The sequence below is a fragment of the Triticum urartu genome, chromosome 2A, assembly GCF_056163025.1.
Source record: "Triticum urartu cultivar PI428250 chromosome 2A, HENAU_Tu73, whole genome shotgun sequence".
Taxonomy (NCBI): Eukaryota; Viridiplantae; Streptophyta; class Magnoliopsida; order Poales; family Poaceae; genus Triticum; species Triticum urartu.
Genome location: NC_141874.1, coordinates 683,486,585 through 683,506,794, shown reverse-complemented (window position 1 = coordinate 683,506,794; position 20,210 = coordinate 683,486,585). Strand labels below are relative to the sequence as shown.

Sequence of the window (20,210 nt, the reverse complement as noted above, 5' to 3'; positions counted from 1 at the left end):
TTAGAAAGTGAAAGCGACAACACATGTGACTTTGTGTTTGGTGGTGCTTTCTTGAGTGTCTAGTCTCGAGCTTTGTGATGAAACACCTATGTTTGGCCTTAATTGGTTTATTAGCAACGACGGTGTCACATTATTCCCTTGTTCAAGGCATTGGCTGGATGTTGCTCGCACGTGATCTTTAATTTATGATCCAACTTTAAGTGGTTGGATTCGGCAACAGGCAGCGCTTGTGCGTTGTTTATTTCATGAAGGTGCTGCTTTTGGAGAATCATTCTTGCATCCATGTGCGTCAAGGGATGGTCGGTGTTGCTACTTGTTGCAAATCACCGTTGCTTTTTCTCTTTTAGTTTCTAAATATTTGATTATATGCATCCTCGATATATTGACGTTGTTGCAAATGTCAGTTCTAACTGATACCTTCGTGACTTTTTATATATTATCCACTATTGAAAAACCAAGAGTGCATCTTATGAACCTCTATTCGGTTTTGGTAATTAACTAAATTAACAAACCAATTATGTACCAATATTTTTTCAAATTTATTGTAGAAAATCAGTTCTCATATTTGAGTGGCAACATCACCTACTTTTTGTTCCTTCAAGTGGTTGCCCACCTGCTCCGTATGTGGTCCATAGTAAAATCTCTACAAGGACTTATATTTAGGAACGGAGGGAGTACTTTATAGTCTTTTGGTTAAGCCAAGATTTATATTTGAGTTCAGGACATTTTGTACAATAATGAGGGGTGCTTGAACCCAAAGATAAGATCCTCAACCAAAATCCTCATGTATTGCACTATTGCCACTCAACTTGTCAGTTTTTCATTGCCTTGGTACTTCCGAGTTTTTCCATCTAGCACTACCGAAGTACCGAGTTTGTGGCCACAACTACTACCTAAACTAGTTACTAGGAGTAGTAGTGGGTCTTTTCTTAGACCATCAGTTGGGGTTTTAGAGAGGTAATTAGCAATGCAAAACTAGGTTGTGGAATGGGGCTACGGAGAAGGGGAGCACAATGAAGGAGGAGCAAAATGAGAAACAAATACATTCTCTTTAAGATGAGCGGGTGATTTTTAATTTTTTAAATGATGAAGAAAGAGGGATCACGAAGAAGAAGGAGGCCAATGAAAACCATACATTAGAAGAAACAAAACATTCAAAAGGCATTGTATATAATTATGAAGGAATACTTGCTAGTATAATGAAATGACAACAAGATACAAAGCTAACAGAAAAGAAAATCAAAAAGCATACTTGTCACCTTATTCCTTGGACTACATTGTTGCTTAGCAAAGCTTGAAATTTGCACTAAATCACCGGTAAGGCAACGGGATATTTACAAATGCCCCGTCATAATAGGCTCTGAAGACCGGAGAGCGGCCTTCCTGGACGCAGCGGCAGCTGATCGTAGATATCCTGCCGCTCGTCCAATTGAGGTGATCCGTGCGCTGAAATCATTTCAAGTGCGGTAAGTGAGATGCAGCGGCTGGTCTTGTGGGTTTCGGCTCTGACTTGGACGGGCCCTTTTCGTAGAGCGGCGTGACGTATCTTCTTTTCTTTACTCTGCTGTGCAGGGCACGCTTTCTGGAAAGCATGCGTTTACCCCCACGCCTGGGCCCTGTCCTGTGTCTCCTCCCAATCCCCTCCCCCCTGTTCGCGCTGTGCCGGCGAGAAATTGGGCGCTGGATCTGAGCATGGCGACCCCTGGAACGACGACGACGACGTTGCCCTCTGGGTGAGTAGATTTCTGCTCTTATCATTGTTTTTACTTTGGCTCAAGGGCTCACGAGCTTCTATGGCGCCCTGGTACTGCAGATCGACGGGGGCGAGAACCGAATCATTGTAGTGTCCTGGCAATAAAAATGCTCTAAAAAGCGTGCGACATCGTAGCTTGCTTATGTTGGTGTACTCATTGATGTCGTTGGTTAGTTGTAAGCAGTGTATTAAGCGTTTTCTTTTGGAATAAAAGTTGTAGCACTTTTACCGGTGCTTAATGGTGAACCAAAGCTAAACGTGTGGTGGTGTGCGTGTGCGTTGACTGGAGAGACTACCCGACGGACTGTGCGCTAGCGGTCATTAAACCTTTCAGCACTCCTCCTGCCCCCTGAAACAGCTACAAGAGCTACGCCGCATACTACGAGCGCCCCCTACGGCTGATTGGACGTCCTGGGTCCCGCTACGTCCTCGCCAAGCCCGCGCCAACAAGTAGCACTCGTGCTCTGCCCCGGCCCCTAGTTCATACCATTGCCGATCTAGCGCTGGTTGGTCGAGACCAAATCACGAAGGCCAGGTACAGACTCCATCTCATCCCCTCGTCCATTGTGTGGGTTTTTTCTTTTGTTCATGCTTCCCTTTGAACGTTGTGCCGTCGTTTTGCATCTCTTTCTTTTGTTCATGCTGGATGCTTGCAGATCCTGCTCCGCGGGACGCTGCGACGACCGGCAGCAACTCGTCCACGCTGCCGAGCGCGAACGATACGGTGCGCGCCCCTCCGGCGCCCGTGGAGGAAGATGCGAGCGGCGACTCTGATGCGAACTGCGGCAAAATCCGGGTTATGAACTATCTTTCTCCTAGGACAGTCAATGCAGTTGTTGCTCGCCTGAACGAGTCACAAAAAAAGCTTTTCCTTGAGAAAGACTTTGGCGCCATGCTATCGCTCCCAAAAATTGTGAATGTACAGTTTTTGGAATGCAACTCGGGTAGAACCTGGTAGGAAATCCGTGCGAATGGGCGATGGCAGCTCACGTCCGCTGACTTCTAGTTTTGTTAGGGATGTCGTTAGGTTGGGGACAGGTGACAGAGAGATCCCATTCCCGCACGAGCCGAGCTGTGCGGATCGGGAAATCCTGCGGGACGTGTGCGTCGCCTTGGGCCTTGACGAAACACTCGATAGGATCACGTTAAGAATGCTAGAGGACGTGCTTGGTTCACCTGGCGATTTGAGTATTGATTTCGAGGCCAACAGGCAGTGTGCTGCTCTAGCACTTCTCTGTACTGCATGCTTGTTCAACCCAAGAGTTAATCGCAGAGATGATCCAATAAGCCCAGAGGTGTTTGTTGCTATGCGTGATCCATCCAAGATGTTCGAGTTTGATTGGTGTGGGTACATAAAGGCTGTTATCATGGCTGGTGTGGCTAAAATGCGCCAAGAGCTGACTGCCGGTGCAACGACGGTTCACTTGCAGGGGTTCCTGATGGTCCCTCGGGTACACGCACTGATGCGCCATTGACCTTCCTATTCTTAAGATAGCTATACAAAAAATACAACTGACATTGTTTCTTGTCACCTTCAAATATGATATGTCCCAGATCATCACGTTTGACGCGATGGCTGCCGGGCGGGGGCTGGAACCAGGATACCCCCGCATAACGAAGTACACGGCCGAAGACTTCAATCTACTAGCTGGTGTCGACGCTTCTGGACGAAGTATTGGAGGGCACAGGCTGTACGGGAGGGCCGGGGTAAGTCGAGCATCGGGCTGATATGAGATGATTTTGATCCTCTTTGCAAATGCATATGTGTCAAACTGACTGACAGCCCTTGGTCTGATGTTTTCTTTTACCGTTTTTGTTTTACTTGTGTCTGTCAGCTGTGGGCTGTCCATGATGGGGAAAATGCTGACAAATCGACAAACCCCGGGTTGCCTCCCAGGCTCAATGTTGGTGCTCCTGCCACTGTCGTCGTGTCTGATAAGGTCGTTTCCTTGTCTGATTTACCGGGGTGGCAAACTGAGGTATGTCCTGTGTTAAAAATGTTCCTATTGTAAATTTGCTGTTTGTATGTCTTTCCGTTTCACAGCGTGTTGATCCTCTGATGGGACCTGTTTCCTTGTGCAGGTGGTAGAGTATCTGAGTGCAATCATGCATGCACATGTGTGCTCTGTTGGTGAGGAGAATATGAATTTGAGGAACCACGTTGAGTCTTGTATGACTAGTGTGCTTGCGATGATCGACAATCGTAATGAAAACAATGTCAATTCAGTCAATGAGATGCTCGGTTGTGCAATTTCACAAGTTGGAGATGTCAAGTTGCGTGTCATTGGTGGTGAGATTTGCTTCGTTGATAGCAATGTTGACGCGAGGGGCACCAATGTTGATCATGGTTAGTTGGCGGGCTCGTTAACCAATGTGCATTTGAATCTATTTTGTGCGCCGTATCTTGCCTAACGAATTCATTCCAGCAGGCGGTCAGGATGTTCCTCATGATGTTAAAGGGAAAGCGGATGTGCCTTACGCAGCAGGTTTGTGCATCATGCCCTCTACATTGTTATGTTTGTTAACCTGATGCCGGGTGGTCACACAGATATCCTAATCTGGTCATATTCACAGGGCCATCCACTAGTAGGCTCGTGAACCCAACTCTTCGGAAGCGACTTGGCACGGACTTAGTGGGCAGCTTTGGTGCTCCCTCTGGTGAGTCCCTTAGTTATTGCTCTGTTTTTTAACATACCATGAATAGACATGATTAGAACAAGTTTTTGGTCTGGAGAGTGAATTTTTTTTTTTATGTTGTAGCTGTGGAGCACAATGTTGGGAATGCTTTTGCTCCTGGTGGGCACATTGATATGATGCCTAGTGCACGACACCTCTTTGGACCATTCCCAAGCCCAGATAGCCTTGACTTGAATCGACGGAACTCGCTAAGAGAAGGTGGTTCAGCCAGCAATGGACTTGGTAAGATTCCTATCAACCAGTCTCTCCGCGCGGTCGTGTGAAAAATGTTTATACAATGGCAACTCAAAATCTCACTGTTTGCGGATGTGGCACTGTTTCTTTTGTAGGGAATGTTGCTAGGCGTCTTGATTTAAATTTGGGGAATGATGTTCGGGACTTCATAAACGGGACACCAATTGTTGGGCAAGTCGCCCCGGTGGATGTTGACATGAGCCTAACAATTGGTCGTTCCCCCTACTGCAAATTTGCACCCCCGCCGTATGTGCCCCCTACCACAATTCTGTAGTTCCTATTGTTGCTACATTTCGACATACATGAGTGATTGGTTGAATCGATTTGATTTGTTGGTGACTGTGTCAAGATTGCCTTTTTTGTATGTGTCAAGAGCTCGCGCAAAGCACCTTGCTTGGATGGTTTGGTGCAGCCCGTCAGCTAAATGCTACAGGATGACCACAGACTACTCGATTGCAAACCCAATTGGAGTAGCTGTTTCTGAGATGGAGGGGAAGAGAAGGGATGAGCGTTTCTATGCAAGGGCCACGGATTCGACGTTCAATGATCTTTCTAGGTATGTGAACCGGGTTCCATTTGTTTCGCCATTGATTTCGATGCTAACTGGACTGAACCTTGTGTGACCCTTTGGACCTCCATATATCATATCATGACCCTTTCAAAAAATGGAACTCCTTGTGCAGGGTGTGGTTCAAGCATCCGCATCCATCTCTACTGAAAATGACTGGGGAGGAAGTGATAGAAGAGTTCTGTATAGATAATACACTTGCAAAGAAGGGGTTGGAATCAATCCTGCGTTTGGGGATCTGTCCCCTGGCATCAGGAAGACTAATCATTGGACTGGATTGGGCGGTGAGTGTTGCTGTACTCAAATTTACATTTTTTTTCCTTTGGTTCGTTGAGTATACCAGTTCTTGATTCAATGTGATTCTCTCATGTGGGTAGTTCAAATTTGCATACACAAACTCGTGCTGGAGGAGTGAGGACGTCCATGCTATGTTTACTCAGCTACCACTAGGGGTGGCCTGTGTCCTGGTTAGTGCTATTGTTGGCGTCTTTGATGCTTTCGTATGTGGTACACCCTCATTACTCTTGCATTACTGACTTGGCTCCCCTTGTTTGACTAACCAAAAAAACAGGGGCTGGTCGTTGTTTACCTGGATCAGGGGTGGAGTCTCTACGCTTTTGACATCCTTTGCAGGGTCCTCCATATCATTGATCGAAACATTTGCAAGCCAGGGGAGAGCAAGATGAAAGCTAAACACCTGCGAAATGCAGGGGACCTACTTGATGCATTTGTGAAGTGTGGTGACACGTTCTAGGGGCAGGGGAAGGTGCCGCAGAATGGGTGGACATATTGTTTCCATGCTACATGTGCCTTTGAGTGGTATGTTCGGCTAGCTGAACTAGAATCATTGTTTTTTCTCGAGTGCTATGCTGAACTAGCTGAACCCGTTTTCTTTTTTCTCGAGTGCAGCACGGACACGGCGATGCAGGTGGTGCACCACATCATCAATTTCGTCCCTGGCCAGCACCCGCAGAACATCCCTGAGGTGTGTGTCGGGGTTTTGTCCTAAGCCATGCTTGTGCGTGTATAGTATGTCGTCTCACTAACTCGTTCAATGTGCCGCAGACTGCTTCAGTTGCATTGAAGAAGAAGCTCCTTCGGGCTGTCCTCACGATGGTGGGTAACGATGGCAGTGTGCCCTGTCGTGTCGAACCATAAGTGACATCCTGGAAATAATCAAAAGACTCCCGGCGCTATGTATTTTGCAAGTAGGCGCATGATGGTTTCGTTGTGGTTCAGTAATCCACATGATTAATCTTAGGGGGGTCGTCGTGTCTTCGATCTATGAACATATCTGCTACTCCATGCTTCTAGTGTGAGGGACATAAATTATTGTAATATTCTGCATATTGTCGACCACCCTGTGATTGCCTTGCAAGTGTTTCTGAACCTAAATTATTGTAATGATATGGGTCAGTATATGGGAATCCTGCTACATTAGTTTGTGTGAAGCTATTATTGTGTTTTACTGGTACTGCGTTTGTTTTGCTATTGACAAATGTGGGAGGTAGGATTGCAAACATGTGGTTTTGGAAACTGCATTCATTGTGTGATAGTGCTCTGGTTGCATAACAGATGAATGACGATGTGTGTGGAGATCTCTACGTGTGTATATCATTCTGGTGCCAATTCTTTGTTGTGCCCCTGATCATAACTAAAAAAGTATAAAAGATTTTAGATTGTGTGGGAGGAAACCTACAAGAAAAAGCTTTGGGTAAAATCCTACCACAACTTAGCTGTGTGATTGTGCTCTGGTTGGGTGTTTTTAGTAGTGTTCTGCATAAATGATGGGGAGGTTTGGGACTTCTGGGGCTTTTTGGATTGGATGTGTCACAGTAAAAATCGTGCCGGATGGGCTACAGTACAAACGAGGAAATGTGCACACCGGCCATCTCCTTCCGTAATTCAGAACTGCCACACCCGATCCACGGGCGTTTCCATTCACATGATCATTTAGTATATATTGGTTAACTCGATCAGGCCCCAGGTGTGGCTGATATTCAAAACCCAAGTGTTTTGCTGAAAATGTTGGTTCATTCAGTCACTGCCCCACCACTCATCTGAAAAACATTCTCCCAGGGGGGGGATTTATTTCTATGTCCTCGACTGATTGCATTGTGAAAAACGGATAAAAATCATAAGTTACATGGTTTTTTATTTTGCACATAGCTACGCCAAATGTAATTGCTGAAGGAAATATACCCTAGAGGCAATAATAAAGTTATTATTTATTTCCTTATATCATGATAAATGTTTATTATTCATACTAGAATTGTATTAACCGGAAACATAATACATGTGTGAATACATAGACAAACAGAGTGTCACTAGTATGCCTCTACTTGACTAGCTCGTTAATCAAAGATGGTTATGTTTCCTAACCATAGACAAAGAGTTGTCATTTGATTAACGGGATCACATCATTAGTTAATGATCTGATTGACATGACCCATTTCATTAGCTTAGCACCCGATCGTTTAGTATGTTGCTATTGCTTTCTTCATGACTTATACATGTTCCTATGACTATGAGATTATGCAACTCCCGTTTGCCGGAGGAACACTTTGTGTGCTACCAAACATCACAACGTAACTGGGTGATTATAAAGGAGCTCTACAGGTGTCTCCAAAGGTAAATGTTGGGTTGGTGTATTTCGAGATTAGGATTTGTCACTCCGATTGTCGAAGAGGTATCTCTGGGCCCTCTCGGTAATGCACATCACATAAGCCTTGCAAGCATTGCAACTAATGAGTTAGTTGCGAGATGATGTATTACGAAACGAGTAAAGAGACTTGCCGGTAACGAGATTGAACTAGGTATTGGATACCGACGATTGAATCTCGGGCAAGTAACATACCGATGACAAAGGGAACAACGTATGTTGTTATGCGGTCTGACCGATAAAGATCTTCGTAGAATATGTAGGAGCCAATATGGGCATCCAGGTCCCGCTATTGGTTATTGACCGGAGACGTGTCTCGGTCATGTCTACATTGTTCTCGAACCCGTAGGGTCCGCACGCTTAAGGTTTCGATGACAGTTATATTATGAGTTTATGAGTTTTGATGTACCGAAGGAGTTCGGAGTCCCGGATGAGATCGGGGACATGACGAGGAGTCTCGAAATGGTCGAGACGTAAAGATCGATATATTGGACGACTATATTCGGACATCGGAAAGGTTCCAAGTGATTCGGGTATTTTTCGGAGTACCGGGTAGTTACGGGAGAAGCAATGGTCCTTGATGGGCTTTAGTGGGAAGAGGAGAAAGGGCCAAGGGGCTGCTGGGCCCCCCCTCCCCTCTGGTCCGAATTGGACTAGGGAAAAGGGGGCCGGCCACCTTTCCTTCTCCTCCACTTCCTTCTCCCTTCCTCCCCTCCTGGCCGCACCAAGCCTTGGCCGGCCTCCTCCTCCTCCATCCTTTATATACAGGGGCAGGGGGCACCCCGTAGACACACAAGTTGATCTTCGTGATCGTTCCTTAGCCGTGTGTGGTGCCCCCCTCCACTATATTCCACCTCGGTCATATTGTAGCGGTGCTTAGGCGAAGCCCTGCGACAAGAGAACATCAAGATCGTCACCATGCCGTCGTGCTGACGGAACTCCTCCCCGACGCTTTGCTGGATCGGAGCCCGGGGATCGTCATCGAGCTGAACGTATGCTAGAACTCGGAGGTGTCGTAGTTTCGGTGCTTGATCGGTCGGGGCGTGGAGACGTACGACTACATCAACCAAACGCTTCCGTTGTCGATCTACAAGGGTACATAGATTACACTCTCCCCTCTTGTTGCTATGCATCACCATGATCTTGCGTGTGCGTAGGATTTTTTTTGAAATTACTACGTTCCCCAACAGTGGCATCCGAGCCTAGGTTTTATATGTTGATGTTATATGCACGAGTAGAACACAAGTGAGTTGTGGGCGATATAAGTCATACTGCTTACCAGCATGTCATACTTTGGTTCGGCGGTATTGTTGGACGAAGCGGCCCGGACCAACATTACACGTACGCTTACGCGAGACCGGTTCTCCCGACGTGCTTTGCACAGAGGTGGCTTGCGGGTGACAGTTTCTCCAACTTTAGTTGAACCGAGTGTGGCTACGCCCGGTCCTTGCGAAGGTTAAAACAGCACCAACTTGACAAACTATCGTTGTGGTTTTGATGCGTAGGTAAGATTGGTTCTTGCTTAAGCCCGTAGCAGCCACGTAAAACTTGCAACAACAAAATAGAGGACGTCTAACTTGTTTTTGCAGGGCATGTTGTGATGTGATATGGTCAAGACATGATGCTAAATTTTATTGTATGAGATGATCATGTTTTGTAACCGAGTTATCGACAACTGGCAGGAGCCATATGGTTGTCGCTTTATTGTATGCAATGCAATCGCGCTGTAATGCTTTACTTTATCACTAAGCGGTAGCGATAGTCGTAGGAGCATAAGATTGGCAAGACAACAACGATGCTACGATGGAGATCAAGGTGTCGCGCCGGTGACGATGGTGATCACGACGGTGCTTCGAAGATGGAGATCACAAGCACAAGATGATGATGGCCATATCATATCACTTATATTGATTGCATGTGATGTTTATCTTTTATGCATCTTATCTTGCTTTGATTGACGGTAGCATTATAAGATGATCTCTCACTAATTATCAAGAAGTGTTCTCCCTGAGTATGCACCGTTGCGAAAGTTCTTCGTGCTGAGACACCACGTGATGATCGGGTGTGATAGGCTCTACGTTCAAATACAACGGGTGCAAAACAGTTGCACACGCGGAATACTCAGGTTATACTTGACGAGCCAAGCATATACAGATATGGCCTCGGAACACGGAGACCGAAAGGTCGAGCGTGAATCATATAGTAGATATGATCAACATAGTGATGTTCACCAATGAAACTACTCCATCTCACGTGATGATCGGACATGGTTTAGTTGATTTGGATCATGTGATCACTTAGAGGATTAGAGGGATGTCTATCTAAGTGGGAGTTCTTAAGTAATATGATTAAATTGAACTTAAATTTATCATGAACTTAGTCCTGGTAGTATTTTGCAAATTATGTTGTAGATCAATAGCTCGCGTTGTTGCTTCCCTGTGTTTATTTTGATATGTTCCTAGAGAAAATTGTGTTGAAAGATGTTAGTAGCAATGATGCGGATTGGATCCGTGATCTGAGGTTTATCCTCATTGCTGCACAGAAAAATTATGTCCTTGATGCACCGCTAGGTGACAGACCTATTGCAGGAGCAGATGCAGACGTTATGAACGTTTGGCTAGCTCAATATGATGACTACTTGATAGTTTAGTGCACCATGCTTAATGGCTTAGAATCGGGACTTCAAAGACATTTTGAACGTCATGGACCATATGAGATGTTCCAGGAGTTGAAGTTAATATTTCAAGCAAATACCCGAGTTGAGAGATATGAAGTCTCCAACAAGTTCTATAGCTAAAAGATGGAGGAGAATCGCTCAACTAGTGAGCATGTGCTCAGATTGTCTGGGTACTACAATCGCTTGAATCAAGTGGGAGTTAATCTTCCAGATAAGATAGTGATTGACATAATTCTCTAGTCACCATCACCAAGTTAGTAGAACTTCGTGATGAACTATAATATGCAAGGGATAACAGAAACAACTCCCAAGCTCTTCGTGATGCTGAAATCAACGAAGGTGGAAATCAAGAAAAACATCAAGTGTTGATGGTTGACAAGACCACTAGTTTCAAGAAAAGGGCAAAGGGAAGAAGGGGAACTTCAAGAAGAACGGCAAGCAAGTTGCTGCTTAAGTGAAGAAGCCCAAGTCTAATCCTAAGCCTGAGACAAAGTGCTTCTACTGCAAAGGGACTGGTCACTGGAAGCAGAACTACCCCAAGTGATTGGCGGATAAAAAGGATGGCAAAGTGAACATAAGTATATTTGATATACATATTATTGATGTGTACTTTACTAGTGTTTATAGCAACCCCCTCAGTATTTGATACTAGTTCAGTTGCTAAGATTAGTAACTCGAAACGGGAGTTGCAGAATAAACAGAGACTACTTAAGGGTGAAGTAACGATGTGTGTTGGAAGTGGCTCCAAAATTGATATGATCATCATCGCACACTCCCTATACTTTCGGGATTAGTGTTGAACCTAAATAAGTGTTATTTGGTGTTTGCGTTGAGCATGAATATGATTTGATCATGTTTATTATAATACGGTTATTCATTTAAGTAAAAGAATAAATTGTTGTTCTGTTTACATGAGTAAAACCTTATATGGTTACACACCCAATGAAAATGGTTCATTGGATCTCGATCGTAGTGATACACATATTCATAATATTGAAACCAAAAGATGCAAAGTTAATAATGATAGTGCAACTTATTTGTGGCACTGCCGTTTAGGTCATATTGGTGTAAAGCGCATGATGAAACTCCATGCTGATGGGCTTTTGGAATCACTTGATTATGAATCACTTGATGCTTGCGAACCATGCCTCATGGGCAAGATGACTAAGACTCCGTTCTCCGGAACAATAGAGCGAGCAACTAACTTATTGGAAATAATACATACTGATGTATGCGATCCGATGAGTGTTGAGGCTCGCGGCAAGTATCATTATTTTCTAACCTTCACAGATGATTTGAGCAGATATGGGTATATCTACTTGATGAAACACAAGTCTGAAACATTTGAAAAGTTCAAAGAATTTCAGAGTGAAGTGGAGAATCATCGTAACAAGAAAATAAAAGTTTCTACGATATGATCGCAGAGGTAAAATATTTGAGTTACGAGTTTGGCCTTCAGTTAAAACAATGTGAAATAGTTTCACTACTCACGCCGCCTGGAACACCACAGTGTAATGGTGTGTTCGAACATCGTAACCGTACTTTATTAGATATGGTGCAATCTATGATGTCTCTTGCCGATTTACCACTATCGTTTTGGGGTTATGCATTAGAGACAGCTGCATTCGCGTTAAATAGGGCACCATCTAAATCCGTTGAGACGACACTATATGAACTATGGTTTAGCAAGAAACCAAAGTTGTCGTTTCTTAAAAGTTTGGGGTTGTGATGCTTATGTGAAAAAGTTTCATCCTGATAAGCTCAAACCCAAATCGGAAAAGTGTGTCTTCATAGGATACCCAAAAGATACTGTTGGGTACACTTTCTATCACAGATCCGAAGGCAAGACTTTTGTTGCTAAATTCGGAAACTTTCTGGAGAAGGAGTTTCTCTCGAAAGAAGTGAGTGGGAGGAAAGTAGAACTTGACGAGGTAACTGTACCTGCTCCCTTATTGGAAAGTAGTGCATCACAGAAAACTGTTTCAGTGACACCTACACCAGTTAGTGAGGAAGCTAATGATGATGATCATGAAACCAGAACAAGATACTACCGAACCTCGTAGATCAACTAGAGTGAGATCCGCGCCAGAGTGGTACGGTAATCCTGTTCTGGAAGTCATGCTACTAGATCATGATGAACCTACGAATTATGAAGAAGCGATGGTGAGCCTAGATTCCGCAAAATGGCTTGAAGCCATGAAATCTGAGATAGGATCCATGTATGAGAACAAAGTATGGACTTTGGTTGACTTGCCCGATGATCGGCAAGCAATTGAGAATAAATGGATCTTCAAGAAGAAGACTGACGCTGACGGTAATATTACTGTCTACAAAGCTTGACTTGTCGCAAAAGGTTTTCGGCAAGTTCAAGGGGTTGATTACGATGAGACCTTCTCACCCGTAGCGATGCTTAAGTCTGTCCGAATCATGTTAGCAATTGCCGCATTTTATGATTATAAAATTTGGCAGATGGATGTCAAAACTGCATTCCTGAATGGATTTCTGAAAGAAGAGTTGTATATGATGCAACCAGAAGGTTTTGTCGATCCAAAGGGAGCTAACAAAGTGTGCAAGCTCCAGCGATCCATTTATGGACTGGTGCAAGCCTCTCGGAGTTGGAATAAACGCTTTGATAGTATGATCAAAGCATTTGGTTTTATACAGACTTTTGGAGAAGCCTGTATTTACAAGAAAGTGAGTGGGAGCTCTGTAGCATTTCTGATATTATATGTAGATGACATATTACTAATTGTAAACGATATAGAATTTCTGGATAGCATAAAGGGATACTTGAATAAGAGTTTTTCAATGAAAGACCTCGGTGAAGCTGCTTACATATTAGGCATTAAGATCTATAAAGATAGATCAAGACGCTTGATAAGTTTTTTCAATAAGTACATACCTTGACAAGATTTTGAAGTAGTTTAAAATGGAACAATCAAAGAAGGAGTTCTTGCCTGTGTTGCAAGGTGTGAAGTTGAGTAGGACTCAAAACCCGACCACGGCAGAAGATAGAAAGAGAATGAAAGTCATTCCCTATGCCTCAGGCATAGGTTCTATAAAGTATGCCATGCTGTGTACCAGATCTATTGTATACCCTACACTGATTTTGGCAAGGGAAGTACAATAGTGATCTAGAAGTAGATCACTGGACAGCGGTCAAAGTTATCCTTAGTGGAATAAGGATATGTTTCTCGATTATGGAGGTGACAAAAAGGTTCGCCGTAAAGGGTTACGTCGATGCAAGTTTTGACACTGATCTGGATGACTCTAAGTCTCAATCTAGATACATGTTGAAAGTGGGAGCAATTAGTTAGAGTAGCTCCGTGCAGAGCATTGTTGACATAGAAATTTGCAAAATACTTACGGATCTGAATATGACAGGCCCGTTGACTAAAATTATCTCACAAGCAAAACATGATCACACCTTAGTACTCTTTGGGTGTTAATCACATAGTGATGTGAACTAGATTACTGACTCTAGTAAACCCTTTGGGTGTTGATCACATATCGATGTGAACTATGGGTGTTAATCACATGGTGATGTGAACTATTGCTGTTAAATCACATGGTGATGTGAACTAGATTATTGACTCTAGTGCAAGTGGGAGACTGAAGGAAATATGCCCTAGAGGCAATAATAAAGTTATTATTTATTTCCTTATATCATGATAAACGTTTATTATTCATACTAGAATTGTATTAACCGGAAACATAATACATGTGTGAATACATAGACAAACAGAGTGTCACTAGTATGCCTCTACTTGACTAGCTCGTTAATCAAAGATGGTTATGTTTCCTAACCATAGACAAAGAGTTGTCATTTGATTAACGGGATCACATCATTAGTTAAATGATCTGATTGACATGACCCATTTCATTAGCTTAGCACCCGATCGTTTAGTATGTTGCTATTGCTTTCTTCATGACTTATACATGTTCCTATGACTATGAGATTATGCAACTCCCATTTGCCGGAGGAACACTTTGTATGCTACCAAACGTCACAACGTAACTGGGTGATTATAAAGGAGCTCTACAGGTGTCTCCAAAGGTAAATGTTGGGTTGGTGTATTTCGAGATTAGGATTTGTCACTCCGATTGTCGGAGAGGTATCTCTGGGCCCTCTCGGTAATGCACATCACATAAGCCTTGCAAGCATTGCAACTAATGAGTTAGTTGCGAGATGATGTATTACGAAACGAGTAAAGAGACTTGCCGGTAACGAGATTGAACTAGGTATTGGATACCGACGATCGAATCTCGGGCAAGTAACATACCAATGACAAAGGGAACAACGTATATTGTTATGCGGTCTGACCGATAAAGACCTTCGTAGAATATGTAGGAGCCAATATGGGCATCCAGGTCCCGCTATTGGTTATTGACCGGAGACGTGTCTCGGTCATGTCTACATTGTTCTCGAACCCGTAGGGTCCGCACGCTTAAGGTTTCGATGACAGTTATATTATGAGTTTATGAGTTTTGATGTACCGAAGGAGTTCAGAGTCCCGGATGAGATCGGGGACATGACGAGGAGTCTCGAAATGGTCGAGATGTAAAGATCGATATATTGGACGACTATATTCGGACATCGGAAAGGTTCCGAGTGATTCGGGTATTTTTCGGAGTACCGGGTAGTTACGGGAGAAGCAATGGTCCTTGATGGGCTTTAGTGGGAAGAGGAGAAAGGGCCAAGGGGCTGCTGCGCCCCCCCTCCCCTCTGGTCCGAATTGGACTAGGGAAAAGGGGGCCGGCCACCTTTCCTTCTCCTCCACTTCCTTCTCCCTTCCTCCCCTCTTGGTGGACTCCTACTAGGACTTGGAGTCCTAGTAGGACTCCACATCCTGGCCGCACCAAGCCTTGGCCGGCCTCCTCTTCCTCCATCCTTTATATACAGGGGCAGGGGGCACCCCATAGACACACAAGTTGATCTTCGTGATTGTTCCTTAGCCGTGTGCGGTGTCCCCCTCCACTATATTCCACCTCGGTCATATTGTAGCGGTGCTTAGGCGAAGCCCTGCGACAAGAGAACATCAAGATCGTCACCACGCCGTCGTGCTGACGGAACTCCTTCCCGACGCTTTGCTGGATCGGAGCCCGGGGATCGTCATCGAGCTGAACGTGTGCTAGAACTCGGAGGTGCCGTAGTTTCGGTGCTTGATCGGTCGGGCCGTGGAGACGTACGACTACATCAACCAAACGCTTCCGTTGTCGAAGGGTACGTAGATTACACTCTCCCCTCTCGTTGCTATGCATCACCATGATCTTGCGTGTGCGTAGGAAATTTTTTGAAATTACTACGTTCCCCAACAATTGCCACCATAATTATTCATTAAACATTGCAGCTCAAAGCAAATAATCTGGAGGGAGCACATTTCAGTTTGCCACCACCAATATTCATTTAGTACCGCGGTTCAAATATTTTATCGCTCTCAGCGTTTTATTTCTAAGACCTTCCTGGCTACATTACTACTGAGCCTCTGATTCCTTCATCGTGTCGTTTAGCGCATTGGCAACCGTGTCTAGACCTTCAAGCTGGAGCGTGGCAGTGTTCCCTTCCATGTGTATCATCTTGATGAGGAGTGAGTCCCTTTCAGCGGTAATAGTTTCCTGTATATATGGGCAATCATGAATTAGATTAGTTTCCAAGGGTCAAGTGTGTGTAGTTTAAAGATTGCGTCTGAATTATTAACCTTAGTAAGTGGTTTTGCCAGTGAGGTCCCTTTAAAATGTCTGAGTAGGTGGATGACACAGATGGCACTCTCAGCCCTGCATGTGTGTTCAGTGGTCCAATTAAAATGCGGTCAGCCAAAAGGTCTTCTTCCTCCGCGTGGTCAAAGGCTAACTAACAACATAACTGACAGAAGAAGTAGTCAATACAGTATGGCATGCTATTGGGGCAGTGGTGGACCTGGTGAATGTTGTGGTTGACAGCAGGGGGTCTTCTTCCTCCAGAACATCCAGCTGCAGTGCCACTCGGTGAAGAAATCTTCGATGCAATCGAACAGCGCGTCATGAAGTTTGTCGGCAGCGTATATAAGGGATGTTTTCCGGTATGCATCCTCGGTCTGGTATGCCATTGGGTCCATGATGGTTATCACCTTGTCGACCATGTCCCAGTTGAAGCAGCACCAACCATGTTGCATATCTGCAGGGACCGTGACCTGTTCGACATGTTCAAATACAAGAGGGGTGTGTGTGTCAAAGAATCGATTGATTCAGTTCTCATGGGGGAGTGATCGTGACATGTTGATCAAATTCCCATGTTGTGGGTGTACAATGGACCAGTGTTGTATAGTATTACCATCCGGCAGTTTGCAATGTTGCACTTGACTCCGATTCCAGTGAATTGTATTTGTATTGACATGATTCTTATAGTGTCTTCCCCTGCAATTGCGTGACACTGGTCCATGACAATTGGAGAAAAGGCGAAAAGGATTAGTTCATGGCTGAGCTCGAAATATGACTACAATTGGAGAGAAACTTTTCGTACCGAGAAGTCGGGCTCAAGGAGCAACCGGTATTGTTCATTCAGCGTTGCACGGTGAGCGTGCGCCTCCATTTGTCCCATCCGACGTATGACCAATGACCCGAGCTCGTGGTCAATTTCATAACCATCGCATATTTGTGACTTAATTGCTTTGCCACTGATTGAGATTATCCGCGGGTCAGGATGCGAGACCCATTCCCTGTGAGAGTGATGCAAAAAACTTTAGTCTATCGGCACAACATACCGGGTCGTCGCAATGCACTTACCTAGTGACTCTTGAAAATGATCTGCATTGTGTTTGTGGTTACCTTGATAGGTCGGAGGGCGTCCTTGACCGCATCCAATCTCTGATAGCTTTCCGTATAGTTGGGCCGTGTGTACGCACCAATTGGTTTGTGGACCATGGGTCTTTGGGGAACCCAGTATGAGTCACATTCTTCTTTGTTATATCCGTGTCATTCACTTGACCAAATACGGTGTATCCCTCAGTGTCTCCTATTTCGTCATTGAGCATCATTAGTTGTCCAACGAGATTGTCGGAGTATATCTTTGTTGCCGAAGTAGGTGAAATCGCCTCGGCCTTTCCATCCTTCTTGATAGGTGTGCTTGCCTCATCGTTGCCGTCTGTGTCCAGCTCGAATGATGGGGCATCTGTCGACATGGGTTATTTATCGTTATCTTGTGCTTATGATTGTAAAATAGTATCAGAAAGAAGCATATGACCTAGGCGGCCTCCCCCCCACTTCTACACATATGTCAAGATGTTCACGCCTGCCCGGCGCCCCACGTGCCCCAATGAACACCACCACACCAACCCGCCCCAAACTCACAACCACCACCTACACCCGGCAAAAAAGAAGTACTATTACCAGGCGCGAGGTCTGCCCATGAGCGTTTATGGCCCATTACGGGTGTTGTGGACGACTGGCCGACGTTGGACGTGCACATTACATTGGCATTCTGAATAATAGTTGAGGGTGGAGTCGATAACTCGAGCCTTCTCCCCACTATCTGCTTGCCGAGCTTAGACGGTGCTTCCCTCACATCGTGCCGTGTTGCATAACACATATATAGGCTTGAAGCACAGAGTCGAGCGGCCCAATGATATATGAATTTGTGATGAACGCGGGCGGGGTTGTGGGCCGTGTACCTTTGCCCAGCGACGTTAGGGATGGGCGGAGGGGCATGATCTGCTACACTTGATGCGGGGGTTTCAATATCTGGCTTGCTGGAATAAAGATGCAACAGTTTTTTCACCAATCGGATGTTCTCATTTGCAATGTCCCTTTTCATTCCATTTGTGATGTGCACGCACTTCGTGTTGTGCTCTTTTATTGCCCATCCTAAAGGAGACGCGGCCTGCAAAATTAGAAAGTCGATATGTCATATAGAAAACATTCCGGCGGGCGAATGTTCCACACCAGGGGTCCGTCGTTAAAAACATGACACTGGTGACCAGTGCATACATATTTGCTGAACCATTTGAATTTCGGAAAAAAGCTTCTCACCAGCTCTGGGTTTTGCATCTGGATCCAGCAAGCATAATCACCTGCACTGAATGTGTCGAGGCTGCTTGGGGTGTGCGCAAGTTGTCCTATGGCTGATTTAGGATTGACGTAGTTCCCCTATTTTCCGACATCTGGGTTGTGTGTCACCACGGCATACATATTTGCTGAACCTTCTGCCTTGTCCTCTATTGCTCTCTTGGCGTGTTTCACATTTACATAGTTGTGTCTGGTGTAGCACACGGCAGTCCCGTGTCTTGCCTGCAAGAGCTCACTTCAAGATTAGATCATGATGTGTTCAAGCACCTTTGGCATATATTTTTGTTGTGTTTAAGCATAGAATGGTGTTCTTTTTACCTCAGGTAATATGTAAATGTTTTTCCCGTCCTTTCTTACTGAGCACATTAGGATCATCCGTTTCAGGGTCGCCCCGTTGAACAACTCTATCCGTGGTATCTTGGTCTGCTTCAAGTTGAGAATGCCCAGATCTACATTGTCTAGTACAAAAACCTGTTGCTCAGGGGACAAATTTGAAAAAAAGTTAGAGAACAATGCCCTTCCAGTGTACTAGCAGTGTATATAAACATAAAATGAACATGGTGATTCTGTTTTCCTTGGTATTGACTATTGGCTGTTTTGAGGCAATTACCTGCAGAAAAAGGTGGCACCCGGACAAGTTGTTGACAGATATGTTTGCATCTGTTTCCAACTTCAGTTTAGCAATTGCTTCCAATAAACCTTCAAATGAATACTTGCACCAATTGAATAGTGCGATGTTGTCGGTATCACTGATGGCACCCCAGTAGTCGATGGTCGAGTGGTCGTGCTTGGTGCACGGGGCAAACAGATTACCCATCACAAAGACCACGAACACCATCTTGAAGCAGTCCTTCTCTAATCGGCTTGATAGTTCAGTTATTTCCTTCCCGATGAACACTTCGACCGAGCTTAAACTGCGGTCAGATTTGTCAGCCCAACCTATAGAGTTCCTGATGAACTCGATTGCTTCAGGTGTGATCTCAGCATCCTTTCCGTGTATGTCTTGCTCTCCACATGGGATGCTGAAAACTTTGTGGAAATCCTCCGGGTAGAATGTAATCGGCGTTCCACCGTCCCTCAAGATAATACAGTGATCTTTCACGACGACCTTGCTCATGAGGAACTTGCTGAACTTCAGGTTGATTTTTTGAATCATGGGGATGCGCAGCACACCATCAAAACCAATCTCCTCGACCAAGAATCGTTTGTAATCCGATAATGCACCAACCACATCTATAACTTTCAGAATAGCAATTCTGGAAGTGTGTGATGTGGACCTGGTTGATGACGCCGTCTGAACTGATCCAGTATGAACTGCTGCTTCTCCTTCGTCTCCCATCTGCTCTACCTCTCTATCCATGGAGGCCGGAGTTTGCATCAGCCGTCCGGGTTGATGTTCCCCTTCTTCCATCAGCCAAACCGCAAGACCTAATGGGGAGCATGTACTGGGGGTTAGGCTTGTTAGAGACTGGCGCACGAGCAACCAAGCATAGAAGTGGGTGGAATAATACCTCGCTGCTCGGCGATCCCGGCGTGCTCCGTCGCCTGGGGAGATCGAAGAAATCATCGCTGCAATGGA

The 20,210-nt window shown here is 44.9% G+C and overlaps 2 protein-coding genes across 2 annotated transcripts; one reads left to right on the top strand and one right to left on the bottom strand.

The window, feature by feature from the left end:
* Positions 1 to 1,497: 1,497 nt before the first annotated feature.
* LOC125534075 (uncharacterized) lies at positions 1,498 to 6,689 on the top strand. Its single transcript, XM_087540126.1, has 16 exons — positions 1,498 to 1,733; positions 1,814 to 2,288; positions 2,410 to 3,204; positions 3,308 to 3,460; positions 3,589 to 3,732; positions 3,836 to 4,100; positions 4,180 to 4,239; positions 4,328 to 4,411; positions 4,514 to 4,672; positions 4,780 to 4,930; positions 5,058 to 5,240; positions 5,368 to 5,536; positions 5,630 to 5,719; positions 5,824 to 6,071; positions 6,162 to 6,237; positions 6,318 to 6,689. The coding sequence occupies exons 3-14, from the start codon at positions 2,671 to 2,673 to the stop codon at positions 6,004 to 6,006; spliced, it is 2,175 nt and encodes a 724-aa protein (XP_087396252.1). The 5' UTR covers positions 1,498 to 1,733; positions 1,814 to 2,288; positions 2,410 to 2,670; the 3' UTR covers positions 6,007 to 6,071; positions 6,162 to 6,237; positions 6,318 to 6,689.
* A 9,475-nt stretch (positions 6,690 to 16,164) lies between these two features.
* LOC147986703 (uncharacterized) lies at positions 16,165 to 19,991 on the bottom strand. Its single transcript, XM_087542120.1, has 10 exons — positions 19,242 to 19,991; positions 18,950 to 19,102; positions 18,743 to 18,853; positions 17,957 to 18,446; positions 17,396 to 17,738; positions 17,091 to 17,286; positions 16,902 to 17,000; positions 16,509 to 16,761; positions 16,291 to 16,366; positions 16,165 to 16,207 (listed from the first exon to the last, which is right to left on the bottom strand). The coding sequence occupies exons 1-10, from the start codon at positions 19,989 to 19,991 to the stop codon at positions 16,165 to 16,167; spliced, it is 2,514 nt and encodes an 837-aa protein (XP_087398246.1).
* Positions 19,992 to 20,210: the final 219 nt, after the last annotated feature.

Excerpts from the sequence above, each read along its gene's own strand:
- LOC125534075 (XM_087540126.1), top strand. The coding sequence starts at position 2,671 with ATGTACAGTTTTTGGAATGCAACTCGGGTAGAACCTGGTAGGAAATCC. Across the intron at positions 4,931-5,057 it reads TGCAAATTTGCACCCCCGCC|AGCTCGCGCAAAGCACCTTG; the intron begins GTATGTGCCCCC and ends GTATGTGTCAAG. Across the intron at positions 5,241-5,367 it reads ACGTTCAATGATCTTTCTAG|GGTGTGGTTCAAGCATCCGC; the intron begins GTATGTGAACCG and ends CTCCTTGTGCAG.
- LOC147986703 (XM_087542120.1), bottom strand. The coding sequence starts at position 19,991 with ATGGATAGAGAGGTAGAGCAGATGGGAGACGAAGGAGAAGCAGCAGTT. Across the intron at positions 17,739-17,956 it reads ATGGGCAGACCTCGCGCCTG|ATGCCCCATCATTCGAGCTG; the intron begins GTAATAGTACTT and ends CCATGTCGACAG. Across the intron at positions 17,001-17,090 it reads TCCTTGAGCCCGACTTCTCG|TGTCACGCAATTGCAGGGGA; the intron begins GTACGAAAAGTT and ends GTCATGGACCAG.